Consider the following 20719-nt stretch of genomic DNA (forward strand, 5'->3'; position numbering starts at 1 on the left):
CATCAGGCTTGACGAGCTGGGATTTAAACCAGGCTTCTCTGACTTCAAATGCAGCAGTCTTTCAACTGTATCAGCATATCCTTTATCACCGTCAGGTCATAAAGGAGGTTAGTTGGTGGTAGTTTTTTTTTTTTTGGTCAGATTCTTTTTTTTTTTTTTGCAGTTATCTTCAAAGGGAAAGAGGTATGGCCAGGTAGATAGATAGAGAGAAGACCTGGGTTCAAGGCAGTCTCTGAAACATACTGGCTGTGTGTGTGTTTGTGTGTATGCCCATGAGAGAGACAGAGACAGAGAGCCTGGATAAGTTAGTTAAGCTCTCCATGGCTCCAGGTAATAAAGGTACTAAACTGCAGAGTAGTTAAGCTCTGCAGAAAGAGTGTCCTCTGTGAGAGTACCAAGGAAATCACAGGTTCGAACCAAGAAAAGTCCCCAGAAGGGAAGCAAGAACGTTGTAGCACTTTCTTATAACAATTGAAGTATCTACAATTCACAGGTCACTAGGTATAGGCTGAGTAGCCTACAGTTTACAGATCTGAACCTCTTCCCTTTTTTGAAAATTAGCATAGCCTCCCATTTCTAGTCATACAACAACTCTCTCATTCTCCAGGATCTTTTCAAGATCACTGACAAGGCCTCAGCAATGACATCCACCAGTGTTCAACACACTGGGATGTTGTTTATCTGGGTCTGGTAACTTGAACCTACTGGGGCAGCTAGAATAGGTGCTTTCTGTTTATCTCCTAACTTATCTTGGATATCCATTCCATGGAACCATTTGAATCCTCTTTCCTAGGTCAGGGGTTTCCTTTGTAGAGAAATAAAACTTAAGCAGTACTGCCTTTTCTCCATCGTTGGTTAGCATGGTCAGTCACCTTCAGCAGTGTCTTATTCCCTCTTCGATAATTCCCTTTGGCTCTTGTCTGAACCAAATTTTAAAAACTTCCTTCTCTTTGGCCTACATTTTCATCACCAGCTTCAATTCCTGCTAAGCTCTGGCTCTCCCTACATCCTTTTTTTTTTTAAATCAAAATTTTTTTTTAATTTTTAGGCAATTGGGGTTAAGTGACCTGCCCAGGGTCACACAGCTAGTAAGTGTCAAGTGTTTGGTCTGAGGCCGGATTTGAACTCAGGTCCTCCTGACTTCAGGGCTGGTGCTCTATTCACTGCGCCACCTAGCTGCCCCTCCCAACATCCTTCTTAAAGGACTGTATTCAATTTTGGTGTTCATTCTCAGTTATCTCTTTGGTCAGTGACATTCCTGGGTATTCACAATTTTAGACACTTGCCCCTTTTCTTTCTCTTTAAAATCACCACTGGGGGCAGCTTGGTGGTGCAGTAGATAGAACACTGGCCCTGAAGTCAATAGGACCTGAGTTCAAATCCAGCCTCAGACCACACTTGACACTTAGTAGCTGTGTGACCCTGGGCATGTCACTTAACCCCAATTGCCTAAAAAAATAAATAAAAATAAATAAAATCACCACTGTTTGTATTTTGAGAATTCCTTGTTGGGAGCTTCTCATTGTCCTTGGGTTGCCTTCCCCTCTAGAATCTTAGGCCATGGAATCCTGTCCATCCTTCCTCTAAATTCATAGGATCATAGATTTACAGTTAGAAGGGATCCTAGAGGTCATTTAGCCCAGGTATAGGTAAATAGGGTCAATGTGGAGCAGCAACTGTATCCTGCTCCACACCAGCAAGTGTCCTAATAGGAACTTGGCTTCAGTCCCAGGTCTGCTCCCAACAAGCTTGGGGAACATGGGCTGAGGCACAAACAGTGCTCTACTGGGGGTGTGGTTAGGAGGCTGGGACTTCACCACCAGGAACCTAACCTACCACACCCACCCTGGAGGTCAAATGAAGGAACTGGGGTGTTGATTTATTCAGGAAAAGAGGAACATGGTAGCTCTCCTCAAGTGTCTGAAGGGCTGTCTTGTAGAACAAGGGATCTGGCTTGTTTTGTTTGTCTTCAGAAAGGAGAATTGAGGAACATTTGTAAGACAGATAGATTTAGGCTCTGCAAGAGAAAGAGCTTCCTAACAGAGAGAGCTAAGCTAAAATGAAATGAGCTGTTTCTTCCAAAGGAACTGGTTCCCCTTTCCTGGAGATCTTCTAGGGGAGGCTGGATGACTCTTTGTTAAGTGTGATTCTTGTTCAGATATGGGTTGGACCAGATGGCCTCTGAAGTCTTTTCCAAATCTTGAAATTCTTTAAATCGCCTGATTTTACAAATTAGGAAGGCCCAGAACAGGAAAATGACCTGCCCGTTGTTATACAGGTTGGGATTCAAACACAGGTCCTTTGATTCTGAATCCAGGCCTCTTTGCAGGCACCTTGCTGCATCTTTGAAATCTGTTCTCTTTAGATCAAGGGTACACTTTAGATTATGTCTAAATCTCTTCTTGAGGCAGCTGGGTAGCTCAGTGGATAGAGTGCTGGGCATGTAGTCAGGAAGACTCTTCTTCTTAAGTTCAAATCTAGCCTCAGACACTTATTAGCTAGGTGACCCTTGGCAAGTCACTGTTTGCCTTAGTTTCCTCATCTGTCAAATGAGCTAGCGAAGGAAATGGCAAACCACTCCAGTATCTTTGTCAAGAAAACCCCAGTTGGGTTCACAAAGGATTGGACATGATGGAAATGGTTGAACAACAACAGTTGCCTTTCCCCTATCATTAGTTTTAAGATCACTCATTTCTTCTCAAGGTTCCCATTTCTATTTCAGCAGGCAGCTCCTTCTAATTATTCATTATCTCTAAGGAAGGACCTCGGAGCTTGAAATACATCGATGAAATATAAACATTGGTTGGGGTTGTGGGATGTGGAAAACTCTAGGACAAAGACAGGTTTGGTTAAAATTTTAGAATGAAATGGAGGAAATTGAGCCTATCACTAAATACTCAACAAACCCAAGTATTTTTGACACACAGAAAAATTCAATATTTAATATTTTAGAGGGAAAAATATGGCTAGTGTCTAAATTTTCTCCAATCCTTTTTGTATTATGTGGAACATCAGGGTCCCTTAGGACACAATTTGGAAAACATTGGCCTAAGACAGACCTTCACAAATTGGCAGTAGGTAGGGGCCAAAATTAAAACAGGCTAAACTTCTTCAGGCTGCAGATAGGGGTATGGACAAAGCACTTATTACATCTCTACTTTCTTTTACATCCTCCACATTTTTCATGGGCCACCTGAAATCCTTCAGTGGGCTACAAGTGGTCCACAGGCCACATATTATACAGTCCTGGCCTAAGGGTTAGTGAGAGCTCTAGCATTGGTGCTCACTCATCCTACCCAGAATTCATCCCAGTCTTTCAGGCCTCTTGTATGCTGTACTCCCTGAACCCCCAAGTGATGCAGGTGATGGAAACCATCAGCTGTCTTTGGTGATTTGGTGTTTTGCTTTGTTTTTTTCTCCTTGCAGCAGCTGCTGGACAGCAGGGAAGGCCTGTGGCTGGAGAAGGAGGTTCACAGTCCAAGTCCTGTTCTATTCAGTAGTGCAAATCTTTGCATTACTGCTGGTCAAGCCCTCCAGGTGGATGGTTCTGGAAGAGGAAGCCAAACACTGAAGGGGAAAAATGTCAAGTCAGCAAGAGGAAATACAACTTCTTGAGAAGAAAATAAATTCTAGAGTCATCAGATGTCAGTCTTAGAAGGGACCTCATATAGACTCGATCTATTCATAGATAGGGAAACTGAGGGAAGTGACTTGCCCAAGGTCACACAAGTAGTTACGGCAGGATCCTCTAATTGAATGCAATGTGTAGAGAACACAATAGATAGGTAGGTAGATGGATAGATGGATGATGGATACAGATATGGATAGATAGATACATGATAGATGGATAGATGGATGGATAAAGAGCTAGCTAGACAGATGGATGGATGGATAGATGGATAAATAGCTGGATAGATAGATGATGGATATATAAAGATGGATAAACAGATAGATGAATAGATAGATGGATTTATAGATAGGACATTTATTAAGTACTTAATGTGTGGTGCAAGGCACTGTGCTAAGCAATTAGAACAGTTTCTCTAACAGCAATGACCATCATCATGCAAAGGCTTTGCTTTTACACAACTGCTGGTTCCCTTGCCCATTTTGCCTCCTGTTCTTGAGCCCTGGTTGCTTCCATTACTTGCTTGAACATATGGGCTTGGGAGAACTTGGCTAGTAGCTCCATATGCATTCTGAACAGAAAGATAAAAAATGAATCTATATTCAGGGCAGCAGTTACTCAATCTTTAGGCTCATTAAACATGCTCTATGTTGTATGGTTTGTGGGGCGGGGGGGGGGGGATTGCTCTACCATCCACCACCACCCCTACTGATTTTCTCCAGACTCTTTTAGGTATAAGACCAAGGATTTAGAGTGAGATGGAAGGAACATGAGATTCAGAGTCAGAAGATCAAGTTTCATATCCACAATCTGCTGTTTACTAGCTGTGTGACCTTGGGCAAGTCACACATATTTTCTCATCAATAAAATGAAGGGGTTGTATTAAGTTATCTCTAAGGTCCCTTCCAACTCTAAAGCTTATGATCCAATGCACCCAGGGGATATACATTTGCAATAAAGAAAGAAGTGTTTGATGTGATGTAATTACTGGCAAGATACTTTGTACAGCATCCCTTACATCAGTGTGTTGACAACTCGGCACAGGAAAATTAGGCTTCAGTGCAAGTTGGTGTGTTTCATATGCTAATTCAATCACAGATCCTTCTCCCATGTTTGTTATTATTTGCATTGACAACTGGAAGGAAGCAGAAAAGGATGTGGGTTTTCTTTAAAAGTAACATTTTCATCTCTTTTCATGTTGTGCTCTCTCTCTCACTCTCTCTTCCTCATTCTCTTTCTCGCTCTCTTTCTCTCTTGACACAATGAACCCCATGGGTCCTGGATTTCACCCTTATCTTGAAAAGTACTGATTTAATGGGGAAAAAATGCTGATTTGGCTGTCATACTTTGTCTTACATGTAAACAGTATCATTGTTAACAGTGAAAAAAATATTTTTAAAAAGTCTATGGTGTGTTGCAAGTTTTCAGACACGAGGGGGAGCCCAAGGCAAAGAATCTGGTGCCCATGTAATGACTGTCTATTCCCAGTACGTTTGTTGCCTTGGGCCTAGGGAGCTTGAGTAGGCTTTTGTCAATAGCACAGTTTTCTACCTCCAAACCTAACCTAAAGTAATGAGAAATCAAGGAAAGAAAAGTAGCAATAGAGCACTTCCCCTGCAAATCTAGGACAGATTTGCCCATTAATTGACATGCTATCAGTGGGAAAAGTGGATGCAAAAGGGATCATATGGAGGGTCATGCACATAAGAACATGCATGGGCAGGGTACAAATGCAGAGGAATACCACAGAAAATATGGAAGAGTGACTCATACCTCTGATGCTGCTGCAGGGCCACTGTTATCTTCTGATGATATCCCACGAAGCGAGCCAGAGTGCAATTCTGGGTATTGATTTCAAGTCTAGGATTCCTAGCTCATTTGGCAATTCCAATTGCCCTGAACTCTCTGGGGTGGGGGCTCCCATATTTAAAACACTGGGGCTAGAGATAAGGTGGTTTCTCACAAAGCCCTCCCTTGTCAAATTGCTGTCTTCTTTCAGCCTGGACAGACAAAGTCCAAATGACAGAACTACGGGAGAAAGAATGACAGCCCTGCAAGGGACTTGAGAACACAGAATATTAGAGGCAGAAGGGCACTTGGAACACAGAAATGTTAGAGCTAGAGATCATTTAAGTCCAAGTCTCATTTTACAGATGAGGCAACCCAAGCTAAATAACCTACTCAAGGTCACCTAGTTAGTGAGTGATAAAGTGACAGCTAAAACCTAGGCCTCCTGCCTCATGGGGAAGGGCTCCTCCCTCTGCATCCCCAAGTTGAGTCCTTCAGGGATGACTACTTTAGAGAGTGGTCAGGTGTTTACCACGTGGCTTGCATAGTGGCATACATGGAATACCTGTAGGTGGCTTACCTGGTAGGCTTCTTGACCTTATCGGAACCTGGGCCCCACACACAGACTGCACCGACAGCTTCACCTACTCTTGTCCCTAGCCTCAGGATCCCAACTCAGCGACCGGACAGAGCTAATAAAGAAAGGTCTTGGCCAGCATGTGTCCATGTGTTTTGTATTGTTTTTAAACACAGTAGTGTATTTGTTATAGTTTATTTATAGGCGATCACGTCACTATTTACAGTACATGAGCAAAGAGATTCTACAGTCTTTGTGATGTAAACAATTAGCTCCACAGCTGGAGTTTGAAAAAAAGAAGCCCGTTCTGAAGTATTTACAGAAGTTAAAATAGAACTTTATACTCACAGGATAATAATACACAGAGCAATTTGGTTAAATTATCTATGAAACTATAGAATCTGACAATGTAAAAATACAAGGAAACGTTTTCTCATTTAGAAGGTAGACAGGTAAATCACACTAGAAATAAAATAACAACAACAACAACAACAACAACAACAACAACAATAAAAGGCATAGGAATACCTTGCCTTTGAAGGTTAAAGTATATTATATAAATAAGGACACATCCCAACATAAGCGGGAAAATATATAAAAACCTCTACCAATTAAAAAAAATAGCAAAACTAAAAACTTGATTCTCAATCATTAGCGGTGTCTTTTACAAAATTAAAATTGAGCTTCCTATTATAAATAACAAAGCAGATGTGTCCCTCTGTAGGTGAAATTCTTGCACCTTTCTCAAGAAATGCATCAACTGAATTTCTCTCTCTCTCTCTCTCACACATACACACACACACACACACACACACACACCCATGCATGGGCACTCTTTGCTGCATTTACCTTGCCTAGCTTCCTGATCAATAATGCCCCAAACTGTGCCCTTTTGTGGGGATGGGGATCTGAGCTCATGGAACTGTCCCCAGGTTCTAGTCCATGATGGAAAGATAAAGGCTTCCCTTGGCTCAATATTGCTGAGGGTTGTCAAGGTTGGGCTGAGCTAAGCTGCCACCTGACCCCTAGAGCCAGGGATTAAGGCTCACCTATAGACAGAGAGCATTATTCCATCAGAGTCAGAGTTCCTGGGCGGGGGGGTGCCTAGGAGGCCCCAGTGAAGATTTCAGAGCTAACCTTAGGATGCAAGGCTGGTTGGGAGGAGTGGGAACGGATGGTGAGCAGAACTGCCTAAGGATTTAGGAAGACTGCCCTAACCTGGACACTATAGGACCCTTTTCCCCTAGGATAAGCTGCCCAGAAAACCAAGTGGACTATCTCCTTTTCTACCAAATGCCCTCATCAAGACACTCTCTGGGATTCCCAAAGCCTTCTTGGTAGGCTATTTTATGACTTTTTATTCCTAACCTGAAAGCATCTGAAAAGCTATTTAAATACAAAAACTCCTTCATCTTCTCCTCCACTGTAATTGAATATTCATTCAGCACCTACTATATGCTCAAGTGCTTTCCAGGACATGGGAAAGTGCAGGCCTGGCCGTGCTTAGTTTTGGAGAAGCCTTAAGCTCCCACCTCATCCCTTATTTCTTTCCCTCTTTTGGGGGACAGGGGAGCTGTGCAGAGTGGTTACCCTAAGGATACCAGGAGTTAGACTTGCTGGTATTGTACTTTTTGGGAAAGCTGCTTCATATACCATGGACTCACTCTATGGAGGTTCAGGCTTGGTCATGTCTACAGTGTCATTTAGTGCAATTGAAAACATGATGAAATCCATGGAAAGGCTACAAAGGGGATGATTTCTACGGCCTTTGATAACTAGTGTTATAACGGGTTCTGCCGTCCTCAGTTAGACAGAAAGCAAAAGGGAGAAAGTGGATTCCCACCTCCTCCACCCACCCACCAAATACATTATATACCTTGCATCTATCCGCTTTTGGCCTTCTCAGTCAATAAACATTTATTAAGCGCCTACTATGTGCCAGGCACTTTAGTAAGGCAAAAATGTTAACTAATTCCAAGAGGCAGGCCCAATGGAAAATGCCCATGAGCTGATCATGACTCCAGGAAAAGTGAAACATGAGTGGTTTCTAGGCCTCCTCAGGTGAGTGGAGAGTTGAGAAATAAGGTCTGCCTGTGTTTAAAAGTAAAGGGGCCAAAGGATTTTTAAAAGCTGGGACCTAAGAGTTTTTGTTTTGTTTTGGTTTTGTTCTGAATGTATAAGGTCATCAGTGCCAGGATCTCCTGACTGATGTCGATTGGCATTTCATCTGTAACTCAGAACTTCAGTGAGCTTTTTGGGGGCACTGGTATATGGAGATTTGCCCATGGTCACACGGCTAGCATATGTGAGGCAGGGTTTGAACCCTGGTTTTCCTGGTTCCACGGCTAGCCCTCTATCTACTATGCTGCACTGTCTCTTGAGGGGAAAATCTAGGATAATGAAAAGAGCACCTGTTCTGTGGTGCAGAGGGCCAGGGTTTAAATCCTGATTTTGCTGCTTAACACTTGTATGTCCTGGGACAAGTCACTTAATCTCTCTAGACCTCTGGTTCTGCATCTGTAAAATAAAGGGGTTGGGTTGGATCTGTAAGGCCCCTTCCAACTCTACATTGCATGTCCTGGTCTAACCCAGTCCCCCTCCTGCCCCCTAATTTACAGATAAGGGCCCACATACTATGGTGAAGGAGAAGGAAGCCCATGTCTAGGTCTGTACCAGACAAATGTTTCATCTTTATTAAAACCTACCAACACATGTAGCATAATTGAGGAACCATCACATTCTGCCTATGACTTTTCTGTACATTTTCTAACCACTAAAGCAAAGTCTGAAAAAATCTTGCTAAACTATGCAGCTTTTTCAAACAAGCAAACTCCTAATGGGGAAAATTTCCCAAGGTGCACACAGTATGAAGAGAGAGAAGAAGGTCTCTGGATGTATCCTTCCCATGAAAGCATTCACTGCAGAGAAGCCCTGATTCCCAGGCAGGCATCTCTGAATGCTATCCTCTCACATCATCCTTTAAGAGTCTATGGCTTAAGCTCTGAGGAGGCCTCCTCCATATAAGAGTAAAAATAACTGGTTCCCTGCATCTCGGCTGACTGACTCACCGAGAGTATTCATTCTGAGGGTTGGAAATGGCCCAGTGGTTAAAAATTAGATTAAGAAAAGCAGGTAGGAGCCTATCCTACCTCACTATGGCTTGACCTACCAACGGCTGCAGAAGGCAGTGGAGAACATAATAACATGATAGACTAACAGGATAGAATTTTAGTGTTCATCTAGTCCACTCCATCCCCACCCCTGCCCCATCCCCTGCTGCAACCATTTTACAGAGGGCTTAAACTGAGGCCCACAGAGGGGAAGTCACTTGTTGAAGGTCACCCAGCTATATAGTAAAACCAGCAGTTTCATAAAAGGGTGTTTTCTTACAGAGATGTTGGCTTTACGTGAAACATTTTTCGAACCCTTAACTTCTTCCAATTCACTAGGCTTGTGATGAGACTAGGCATGGCCTTTCATTTCTGGATTCTATTATTGGCCGCTCTTGCAAAGAAATCTGACAAAGTGCTCAAACAAGTGTGATTTTCCTTTCATACACCATCTAAGTGAGGTGGTTTCTAGCCCTGTCGTTTCCTCCCTCCACTGGCACTCACCTGGCAGCATTTCTCCTCTCCTCGTCCCAAGTTACCTCTTTGTACTGCCAGAGTGACAGATAGAACCTTCCTTGAATTAGTGTTTTCATTAAAGTGACCTACTGGCTTAATATAAAGTCAGTCCATGTCTACACCCCAAAGCTTGAAGCGATTGGGCTCCAAAATTGAGAGTTATTAGACAGATGGTACTTGAGCAGTATGGCCAGGCTCCTACTGCTTTCTTTTTAGCTCTTCTGGACAGTGGGGCTGGAGGAAGACCATGAACCTCGAGTCAGGAAACTTGGGCATGAATCTCAGCTCTGCCAACAACCTTGGGCAAATCACTTGACCTCTATGAGCCTCAATTACCTCTTTTGCAAATTGGGAGATAATATTTGCCCATCCCACTTTACACAGGGTCACCATGAGAAATATGTTTCATAAATTCTAAAGTGCTATAGAAACTAGAGTTGTTGTTTACAATTATCGTTCTAGACTCAGCAAGGACCAGTTGAGTCGATTTTTCCTTCGAAATGCAAAAAGAGTTTGGGAGTTTGTCCAACATATTGCACAATGTTATTGATTTTTCCCCCCTTGGCCAGTGTAGCACAGAGAGGGGCCATACTCCTTTGGCCAAGAAAATGAGGAAGTCTACCTTCCCTGTACATGCAATCCCTTCCCCTGAGGGCTCTGGCTTTCCAAGCTTAGGAAAGCTTCCCCATCTCAATGAGAGCACTATCAGGAGATCCTTTGTTCTAGCACCCAGCACTATTAACAAAGTATCTGGGGATGGCTGTGCTTTAGTTTATCGTCATCATCATCAATATTCAGTCTTTCAAAGTCTCCAGGACAAGCTTCAAGTACAATAGCGGCAGCAACCAAAGAAATACTCTGTCCATGGTCAGCCCCAGATAGGCAGGTTCCTCCAGCAGGACCCTGGCTGCTGACCATCAGGTCTCTGGGCCCCCAGTGGCCCACCATCCCCATGGGCACCAGTGTGCATATTGCATAAGTCTTGGAGAAATCTCTCAAAACTATTTTATAGGCTCTAGGCATTAAAAAGACCACTTATTGCATTTCTTCCTGTATTAGGACTTGAGTATTGATTGAGTCTTTGAATCATGGGACCTTCTTTCCTCTTGCACAAGCGATAACACTGTTGCTTTCCTAAGTTTGGACTAGGTCCTAACTCCATCTGCGTTACAGCTCTATGAGCTTCTAAAGCAGAGGCAGATACCCTGGATGGACCCTTAGCTGCACTCAATCCATTCATAAGGTTCACATTTTTGATGCATTTTCCTTCTGTAACCAGAGCCCAGGTGCGAGCTTTGATTCAGCCTTGTGCTGAGGAAGGAGATGGAAGAATTCCACTTAGCGGTTTGACTGCGTTTTGATTTGCTTTTTTTAAACATCAGCACAGCACAGAGACGGATAGCACTGCCCATTCCTAGATGGGGGTGAGGAAGGCTATCAGACACAATTCACACAAAGCGATGTCATGGCAATCACATGTAAACATCATTGTGGGGAGGGAGAAAATACGAGGACAGGAAAAAGGCAAAGCTACAATGAGGTGGCAGCCAAAGGCAACAAGAGGCTCGCTCACTCTGGGTTCCAGCTGGAGGTTCAGAGGGGAGGAGGCTGGGAAGGGTTGACCGCAAGGAGAGGTACCAGGCTCTGGTCTTTTGTGAGAAGCACATAAACTCGATATCTGGGGACATGATGGAGTCACAATGATGAACAGGGAGCCCAGAGGATTATACTTTGGCAGGCAGAAATGACTTGAGAATTAGTCCTTGACCACAGAGAAACAAGCAACTTAATTACTTAAAAAAAAAAAAAAAAGATCTGGAGGTCAGGAGCTTCCCCTTCACTACTCACCTCAGTCTCAGGTTTCTCTTTTTAATTCCCTCCCCACAAACCTGTTCTCAGCAATTTCTTTCACACTGAGGTCAGAAGGGGACTCTCCCCAGGAATATGTACATGTTCACAGGAATTACAGCCTTAAGCTATAGGCTGGGAGTGGAGTGGGGAGGGGGGAAAGGAGGAGTCTTAAATGATAGAATTAGAGAATGCGAAAACTAGAAGGCAACTTAGAACAGAGAACATTGGTCCTGGAAGGGGCCATGGGGATCATCTACTCCAATCTTTTCACTTAATAGATGGGAAAGTTGAGGCTGACCAGTAGATTAGGGTAAGGTCTTTCCATTGGAAGAGGTGGCTTCCTCCTTAGTTGCTCACCATCTCAGGCAGTGGCGGCAGAGGGCTGTTCCTAGAGTGGATGCCTGTTAGTCCCATGGAAAAGCGAATGACTCTAACTCAAGGAACACCACTAGCCCATGACAGAACGTCACATGTTCTGGGTCTATAGCATCCAAGTAGCTCTGTCTCAGGAAGTGCTACTTGGCACCAGTTGGAATAAAGGGGGATTGTGATGGTGATTCAGAAAAGCCTGCCCACGATGGGTTTCCTACCTTCTCTATGGATGAGTTAATATTGTAATGTTACCTGTAAGGATCCCAGCTCAGACCAGAAACGAGCTTGTTCTATTTTTTCCTAGATCACATACAACAGAGGACAGGAATCTGTACTCTGCTTAATGTTCAATTGATTGATTCTCTGAATCATTTTCCTGGCTTTAGGTGAAGTGCCATCCCAAGAGGCAGTTGGTGCCAAGGGAACGATGTTTTAAATTGTTATATTACAATAATCAATGTCACAAGAGATTTTAATTAACGTATTAAAAACATGTAATTATAAAATAACATTAGTCAGGGTAAACTTTTACAGAACATGCCAGTAATAAGAACTGAGCATTAGCTAGCAACAGTTTCCTGTGTAAAGCTTGGGTAAAACCTGCCATGAGAGTTATAGTCACCCCAGAACTGTGATAACTGGGCTTGAACATGATTGGTTCTATATTTTGGGAACCCTCCTTCCCCAGGCTGGCTACTGGCCCAGTAGAAGAGGTAGTTAATGTGGGCAGTGCTGAGCTGATGCTGTGATTTCTGGCCTGGTAAAACTCTCAACTTCTGGACTGCCTGATGGATGGGAGATGAAAGAGGGCTGAGAACACAGGGCCTCTGCAGAGACCATTCCCCATGGTACCTGAGTTTCTGAAATTTACTTGCACATGGCCTCTTGGAATCCAGACAACAGTCTCATGGCTAGGGCCAGTTTGCAAGGACCCAGGCTGTGACTAAAGATTTTGGGGAACTAGGCACAGGAAGTAGGGCAGCACTGTCTCGACTGAGGGAAATTTCCTCCAAAACCCTCTTCCCACTTGACTCTTTTGAGGCTAGGATCTTCTCAGATATTCGTAAAACTTGCTCTTTAGCTAAGCTCTTTGATCTGGGTCTTTTGACAATATTTACAAAATTAGCTCCCAGTTCCCAGAGGATTCTTTCTGCCACCTGTGAACAAATTTCCATGTCTCATGGTTGGGTTGGCTGCATGGCCTGTTTTTACTTGAGGGCCACAGATTAATATCAGCTCTTAACAAAAGCCCAGTATCTAAACTGCAGGTGGAGAGGATAGGGGTACAGATTGGACCTGTAATTGTATTAGTAAAAGGAACTCCTGGAGGAGGAGGGAGGTTCCCTCTGCCAATGCAGGCCATCACTTCCTCTGAAACTTATAGCTTTAGAGATTTGCCTAAAGCCAAGAGGTCAAGTTACTTGTCTAGGCACACATAGCTAGTATGTGTCAGAAGAGGACTTGAGTCTTCCTGGCTTTGAGGCCAGCCTTCTTACCTACTACATCATATCATCTCTCTCATTGGGAGTGGGCAGTTTCAATAAATACTGTTGTGCGCAGCAGCTTAAAGTTTGTAAGTGCTCTTAAACTGTCAGGGATTACTGGGTTGGTAGTTATTGGGAGTTTGGTATAGTTCCTTGTCTGGTAGCTAACCAGGAGGGCAAATGAGAATCAGAATGGACTGTTATGCCACAGGCACGTATAATATTGCCAAGAAAACCCCAAGGGATTGGCGTGGTATAGTCCACGAGTTCATGAAGAGTCAGACACAACTGAGCAACAACAAAAAATGTGTAGTATAGCTGACCCAGTCCAACTGTGATTGAAACTGCACAACTCAGAGGCTTACTCTGAACGTCCCCCACTTCGGACAGTCTCATCCTGGACCTTCGATCATTGCTCTGGAGGCTGTGGTTCTGCCACCCAAAGTAGCCAATGCAACATTGTGGGCTAGGATGATGTTGGGTGGAGAGATGGAGAGGACCGGGATGAGGAAGGATAAGGGTTGGAAGATGGGCTGGTGACAGATGGAGGCTTCACACAAATGTCCATCCAGCCTCCTGCTTCAGGGAGGAGATGAAGTCCAATGGGTCCAACCCCTCCCCGCTTCTCCTCCTTCTTTCCTTCCCTCCCTCCCAGGGCCAGCTGGGAGTCCATCAGCACAGTGGCGAGCACCTCATTACAGTGCATAGTTAGAGATCCAGGAAGCGGCACAATGAATTAGTTCAAAGTACAGTACATCTGAGCCATAAATATGGTATTTTAAGTATATACTTTTTTTTTCTGCAATTAAAAATTAGTCTATAGTCCTGATTCTATTCACAAGTAATGTTTTTATCATCACACACTACAGACAGAAAATGTGATGGGAACATAGCTGCAACTCCACAATGGGAACTGGGTTGGGTAGAGGGTTAGGAGAGTTGGGGCTGGGTGGCAGAATGCTTACAGATGCACCGAAACAACCAATCTGAAGCAAGGATACTAAAGTGTGGCAGTGGAACATCAACACCATGGAAACTCACAAACAGAAGCAGCTTTGTTCAATGTAAACATTGATTTAAAGGGACAGCAGTCTCAGTCTCTCTTTCTCTCTCTCGCTCTCGCTCTCTCTCTTTCACTCTCTTTTTTCGTATAATTTCTTTGAAAACGTAAACATATTGGAAGGGCCTTGACTGAGGTATTGAGGTATTCCTCTAGGATTAAGGCTGTTATCGATGTAGGCTTCTCTGGGCCTCCTTCAGCAAGCTGTCAAAATCCATGGCTTCATACTTGTTTTTCACCGAAGCCGGGGAGGCCTCTTCTATATTGGAATCTGAGGAGGGCAGGGACAAGAGGAGGAGTGAGAGACTGGACTGAGCCTAAGTGGCATGATGCATGCCACCTTGGGTCACCCACAAACCGATGGGGGCAATGAGGGGCAGGATGTGGGGAAAACCTGGGATTGGCTTTTCTGAGATCAGGCTCTATGGTTAAGGAGGGTCCCCAGTTAGTGTTCCCTTAATATCCCTAATAATAGACTTAAAGAAAGTTGGAGCTAGAAGGAAGCTTTGAGATCACTTAGTCTAACACTCATTTACAAATGGGGAAAACTGAGTTCCAGAGAGATTAAAGAATTTGACCGAGGTTACACAACTAAAGCAGCAGAGCCAGGATTAGAATCCAGGTCTTATGACTCTTAAGACAGTGCCCTTTCCACTGCACTTAATTGGTTACCCTTAAATGTATAGGAACCTTTGGTGGTTCACATGTACATATAATGTATATGAACCCTTGAGGGAAGCATTTCCTATTTCAAGGGGTATCATCTGGGAGTGGAGGGGGTCATGAGTCCTATAAACGGAATCTTTGTTGTTGCCCTAGTGGTGAACATGGAAAATATGAGCCATTTTTGGACTCTGAGGACAACATCCAGTTTAGGGGCTGATAATTCTGCCCTTTTTTTCCCTTATAGCCTCGGCTACTGAAAGGACCAGGATAGGTACAAAGACCCTTTTCCATCTAGAGACAGAAGTCTAGTCTTTCTAAGTCTTAAAGTAACAGATGTCTCTTCAAACATTGTTTTCCCCTCTGAACACAGCCCAGGGAATGGTAGTAGTGGAGAGGGCAAAAGGGGAAACTCAGTGAACCTTGCAATCCAAGGATGTGGGCTGACTTTGCAGTCTTACCAAAGTTAGTGCATCTGGTCCAGAAGAACTGCCCAAGTCCCCCGTAGCTCAGTTGGAAGAAGGGCTCGTTGCGCTTCCTCAGGGCTGCACCATTCCTCAGGGACAAGGCTGCATGCTCTGAACAACGATAGGTAATAAAGCCATCTTTCTCGCCCCTGGAGAACAGAGCAATGAGGAGTCACAGGTTACCCATGAGAAGAATTCTCATGGGCCAGTTCTGGCTTTTGAGTAACTCATAATAATAGGCACAGTAGAATACTTGACATTCATATAGTACTTTAAGGTTTGAAAAGCAATTTACATATATGTTATCTCATTTGATCCTCACAACAAGCCTGTGAGGTAAGTACTCCAACTATTATTCCCATTTCACGGATGAGGAAATAGCTTCAGACAAGGTTATATGACTTATCCCTAGGCATACAACTAATGGTGTCAGATGAGATTTGAACCCTGGTTCCTAATCTAGCTGTCTACTACAATTTAGACCTATAGTGGAAGCAAGAGAAGTATCCTAAGGGGCACCAGAGGAAAAATATGATTTCTTCTTAGTCAATAAAGTGGAGAAGCATCAGGTATTTACTAGTTCTTATTATTCTAAGAAAGTTCCCTAGGTGCCAGGGGTCCAGGGCACTGTGTAGATGAATACCAAAAGATTCTTCACCTCTAATCATCATGATTGGAAGAACAATGCTTTTCATTGACACAGTCTCTTCCATCCACAGAGCTCAAGTCTCCTTACTTCTAAGATTCAGGTAAACATGTACTAAAGTTATGGACAGAAAAGAGCAATCAGGACAACAAGAGAGAGAACTGAAGACCTGAAAGAAGAACTGAAAGGCTGGAGGTTCCCAGAGTGGAACTCACACAGGATTCTAGGGGTAACATAGGAAGGAGGAATATACTTCTACTCTTGTCACTGCAACTCCTGTTCCTGTGGAACAAATACATGTTGCCTAATCGTAGTGTAGATGGCAGGAATGTGAATTTTGGTTCATCATCATGAGATAAAGGTGAGTCACTGAAGACATGCTGCTTTGGACAGTAAAGTAGAACTGAGCTGGGAAACCCTGGTCTCTTGAATTGCTTTAGGGACTATGGAACAAATATATGTTGCCTAATCATGGTATAGATAGCAGGAATGTGAATTTTGGCTTAGTATCATGAGATAGAGGTGAATCACTGAAGAGATGCTGCTTTGGACAGTAAAGAAGAACTGAGCTGACCTCAGGAAGACATTGTAATGGGACTGGAAAGAGACCTCAGAGCCTGTACTACTGTTTGGAAGAGAGAGGTCAGAAGAGGTGAGCTGAGATGAGCTGGAAGCTCCTAGATCTCAGAGCTGAGAGTTGATTTTAGAACTAGAGAACTCCTACCACTGTGCCTTCTACCTAACAAATCAGCCCACTGAACTCTATTAACTCAACCAGAAATATTTACTAAACAGGTAGATGAGGCAAGAATAATGATCCCATAGTTTTCCACCCATAAATTTAGAATGCTTCCACTGATACACAGTGTCAGGGGCAGGGGTGATGACAAACTCACAGAATCACAGAAAAAAGGCACCTCTTGTGTATAGAACACAGTGCCCAGGATGACTCACCACTCTGGCTTTTGGACCTTTATGTCCTTAATTTCCCTCAGAAACAGTCTGAAGAGCAATTCACTGATGGACAAGACTGCTTCCTCAATGGCTGCTCTGCTCAAGTCATTTCTGGGCCTTTCTATTATCCTACTGAGGCTGCTTCTCTGCTGGCTGGTCCAGTTGAGTTACTCCTTTTCTGGGCTGCTGAGCTATGGTTATGCTCTTTTAGCAACAGCAGAAAACCCTAAACCTGAGATCTTCCTAGCTTTTCTACTTGGCTTCCTTGGTTCGGCTCTGACTTTTTGGGCAGGAGGTGGCAAGGCAAAAAGTTTGTCTCTCACGAGTCTGCTCTTCCAAGCAACAAAGGTGGTGTAAACCCCTCTTCCTCCAGTCCTGAGGTCTCTTTCCTAAAACCAACCCAGAGGTTTCTCCTGATATCAGCTTTCGGCTCTGAGATCTAATAGGAGCTCCCAGCTCATCTCAGCTTACTTCTTCTGACCCCTCTCTTCCAAGCTGTATGCCTAGACATATGACAGTGTAAGCTCTGAGGTCTCTTCCCAGACCTATTCCAAGGTCTTCCTGAGGTCAGCTCAGTTCTACTTTACTGTCCAAAGCAGCATCTCTATCTCATTATGTTAAACCAAAATTCACATTCCTGACATCTGTACCATAATTACGCAATATATATTTGTTCCATAGTCCCTAAAGCAGTTCAAGAGAACAGAGTCTCCCAACTCAGTTCTATTTTACTGTCCAAAGCAGCATCTCTTCAGTGACTCATCTCTATCTCATGATTATAAACCAAAATTCACATGCCTGCTATTCACACTATAACTAGGCAATAAATATTCTTTCCATAGTCCCCAAAGCAGCTTAAGGGACCAAGACCTCCCAGCTATTACTTTTAAAGTCCTCAGGTCTGTCATATGCAAATTAGATGTTGGAAAATAGTACATTTAAGTCAACTTTACCCACAGTTAGCACCTTTTCTCTGCAGGGCTTTTCCCCCTCAGTGTTTCTCTCACAACTCTCCCTGTTTCTTGTACCTTTCCATCAGTCAAACTGTCCATATGTGAGAGGGGCATCCTTTACATAAGGATCAGCTGAGAAAACTAGGCTTGTTTTGGTTTAGAGAAATGAAGACTGATAAAGTCATGAAAACCCTTCAGTTACTTGAAGACATATGTCACATGGAAGAGGAATTTTCCTTGTCCTCTTTGTCAAAACTAAGCAGTGGGGAAAAGGCTGAAAGGTGGAGATTTTAGCTCCTTCCTAACAATTAGAGCCATTAACAAAATGGAATAGACTGCCTCATGACCAAGGAGTTCCTCTGCAGGGAGGTCTGTGAAGGCTGGATGACCACTTTTGGGGGACGACATAGAAGGGATTCTCTGTCAGAGACAAGTTAGACTAGACGTTCCCCACGGTCTCATCTTACACTGAGATGACAATGATTCTCCGGAAACTCGAATGTTTACGTCGTGTTACCCAGGTAAGATGACGATGAAATGAAGAAGGGCACCTTCCAAAACTCAAGTTTGGGTCTTGAATGAACTAGTGCATGATTGTCCATTTCCAGGGTCTACTCTTCTTGGGGTGGGACTTCTCTACATCAGCATGTGTCTATGTGTCTCCTCCCTTATTTGTGTTGCCTCTACTGGGCAGCAGAAGCCCGACAGACTCACCTTTTGTTCCTTTTCAGCACTTGACAGTCCACAATCTCACCAAACACTTCAAAACGCTTCTTCAGCTCACTGGAACTCATGGTACTGGAGAGGTTCCTAATGTACACCACCCGGCCTTCTCCCTGCTCAAAAAAGAGGAAAAAAACATGCTTCAGTGGCTCTCTTGCCATGGGCTGAAGATGGGAGTTTGGCTCTTGTGGATGCTCAGGAATCTCAAGAATCAAAATAGCAAAGAGGTCCTATTTCCCCCTTCACCACCTGAAACTCTGATTCAGGCTGAATGGGGCAGAGCCCAGAAATTTGTTAGCTCTGATAATAATGGATCCTTCTAGTAAAAAGTAAGCTCCTCAAGGGCAGGTACTGTTTAGTCTTTGTACATTCAGAGTTTATTACTGGGTTTTACACAGAGTAGCCACTTAATAAATATATACAGGAATTTTGGATTGGATGATCAGCTAGGTCCCTGGGGTGAGAAGCCAGCCTCCATCCTGAAAGCCAGACTTCCCCTAGCCTGAAAAAATATATAAAAATTTTTTAAAAAATGGGCATTTCCCCTCCTTGATAAGCTTATAGTCAGTAAATCAACAAGCATTTATTAAAACCCTACTATATGCCAGGTACTGTATTAAGCACTAGGGATACAATGAAAGGTAGAATAGGTCCCTGCGCATGAGGCTTACATTCTAAAGTGGAAGACAATATGTAAATTACTAGGTACCTATAAGTTATGTACAGAGCATATGGAAATTTGTGAGAGCAGGCTGAGAAAAGCAAGCAGTGATAAAGCTCTGAAAAAGGCCCTCCTTCCTCTTAGCATCTCCCTGACCTACCTAACACATTCCTCTCACCCTGAGCCTTTCTCTCAAGGAGCATCTGCAGCCACCTGTCCAAGTCACATAACTCCACTCCTGCTCTATTGTTCACAGAATGGAAGAAAGTTAAGAGCTGCAAGGGACCTCTGAGATTATCTGGTTCAACCCTCTCACTATCCATAGATATTTCTAGGACCTGGGGACATTTAGCATCTGGATCTAGATGTCTAGAGCTGAGAAAACTTTATTAGGAATTGTCAAATACTGAAGGCATGCCATATGGAAAGAGTTCTGCTTAAGCCCAGGATGCAAAACTACTATCAAATGGGTAGAAAATCATAGGTAGGCAGACTTCAGCTTAATGAGGTGCTGATGAGTAAAGCTGTTCAGCAACGGTATGGACTATCTCATGTAGTAAAACATCTATCACTAGAGGTGTCCAGGAAGATGCTGGATGACCACCCGTCAGAGATGCTGTAGAGATATGAGATGGACTAGATGGTCTCTTATGTTTGTTCTGGTTCTGAAATCCTACGGGTATATACACCTATCTGGACATTTGTCCGTCTCTGTATATGTGCATTTATACCTTATAAGGTTTGTCAGTTCTTAGCATGCCAGAGAAGACTTATTTTCTACATGTCCAGGGGCCAGAGAACTCTGTCATGTGCCTGGAAGAGACAGCTTCCAGTATGTTTACACTATATGTGTTTTCCTCAGCCTAGGGCCTCCACAGACTGACTCCAACCTACATTTCCAGACTTTTTTCTCCATTCTGGTCCCCTATTCATGGCTTTAGCTCCAGCTATACTGGTTCCTCAAGGATACTCTCCATACTCCCACCTCTTTAGAGTCCATCTCTACCACAGAGAATGTGCTCTCAGTTTACCCTCTACCTAGTCATGAAGGTCCATCTCAAGTCTCACTTCTTTGATTGAGTATTGTCAGACTGCCTATCTCAGTGACCACTCCCTCCTCTCAATTGTTGTAGCTCTCATCTCTACTCCTCATTTCATTCTTATCACATGCCTACTATTATTAGCCTTTTTTCTATGTGTGCCTTTTTTTCTTAAATAGACTATGATCTGTGAAAGAGAAATCCATCTTTGCTCATCTTTATATCT

General features: G+C 43.5%; 2 protein-coding genes across 4 annotated transcripts in view; one reads left to right on the top strand and one right to left on the bottom strand.

Moving 5' to 3' along the window:
* Positions 1-3852, top strand: part of PDE6A (phosphodiesterase 6A) — a 79188-nt gene extending 75336 nt beyond the window's left edge. Inside the window, exon 16 of the mRNA XM_027841767.1 lies at positions 3427-3852. Coding sequence (XP_027697568.1) covers positions 3427-3500 — 74 coding nt within the window. The 3' untranslated portion in view covers positions 3501-3852. The remainder of the gene's footprint in view (positions 1-3426) is intronic.
* A 5440-nt stretch (positions 3853-9292) lies between these two features.
* Positions 9293-20719, bottom strand: part of PPARGC1B (PPARG coactivator 1 beta) — a 167068-nt gene continuing 155641 nt past the window's right edge. For 2 of the 3 annotated variants that reach the window (XM_027842044.1, XM_027842041.1), the window contains exons 10-12: positions 18784-18908; positions 15511-15665; positions 9293-14657 (exon numbers count right to left, since the gene is read on the bottom strand). In XM_027842044.1, coding sequence (XP_027697845.1) covers positions 14554-14657; positions 15511-15665; positions 18784-18908 — 384 coding nt within the window. In that variant the 3' untranslated portion in view covers positions 9293-14553. The remainder of the gene's footprint in view (positions 14658-15510; positions 15666-18783; positions 18909-20719) is intronic. The other variant, XM_027842043.1, reaches the window with a different exon arrangement.

Source organism: Vombatus ursinus, unplaced genomic scaffold, assembly GCF_900497805.2.
Source record: "Vombatus ursinus unplaced genomic scaffold, bare-nosed wombat genome assembly UNPS02014863.1, whole genome shotgun sequence".
NCBI classification, from domain to species: Eukaryota; Metazoa; Chordata; class Mammalia; order Diprotodontia; family Vombatidae; genus Vombatus; species Vombatus ursinus.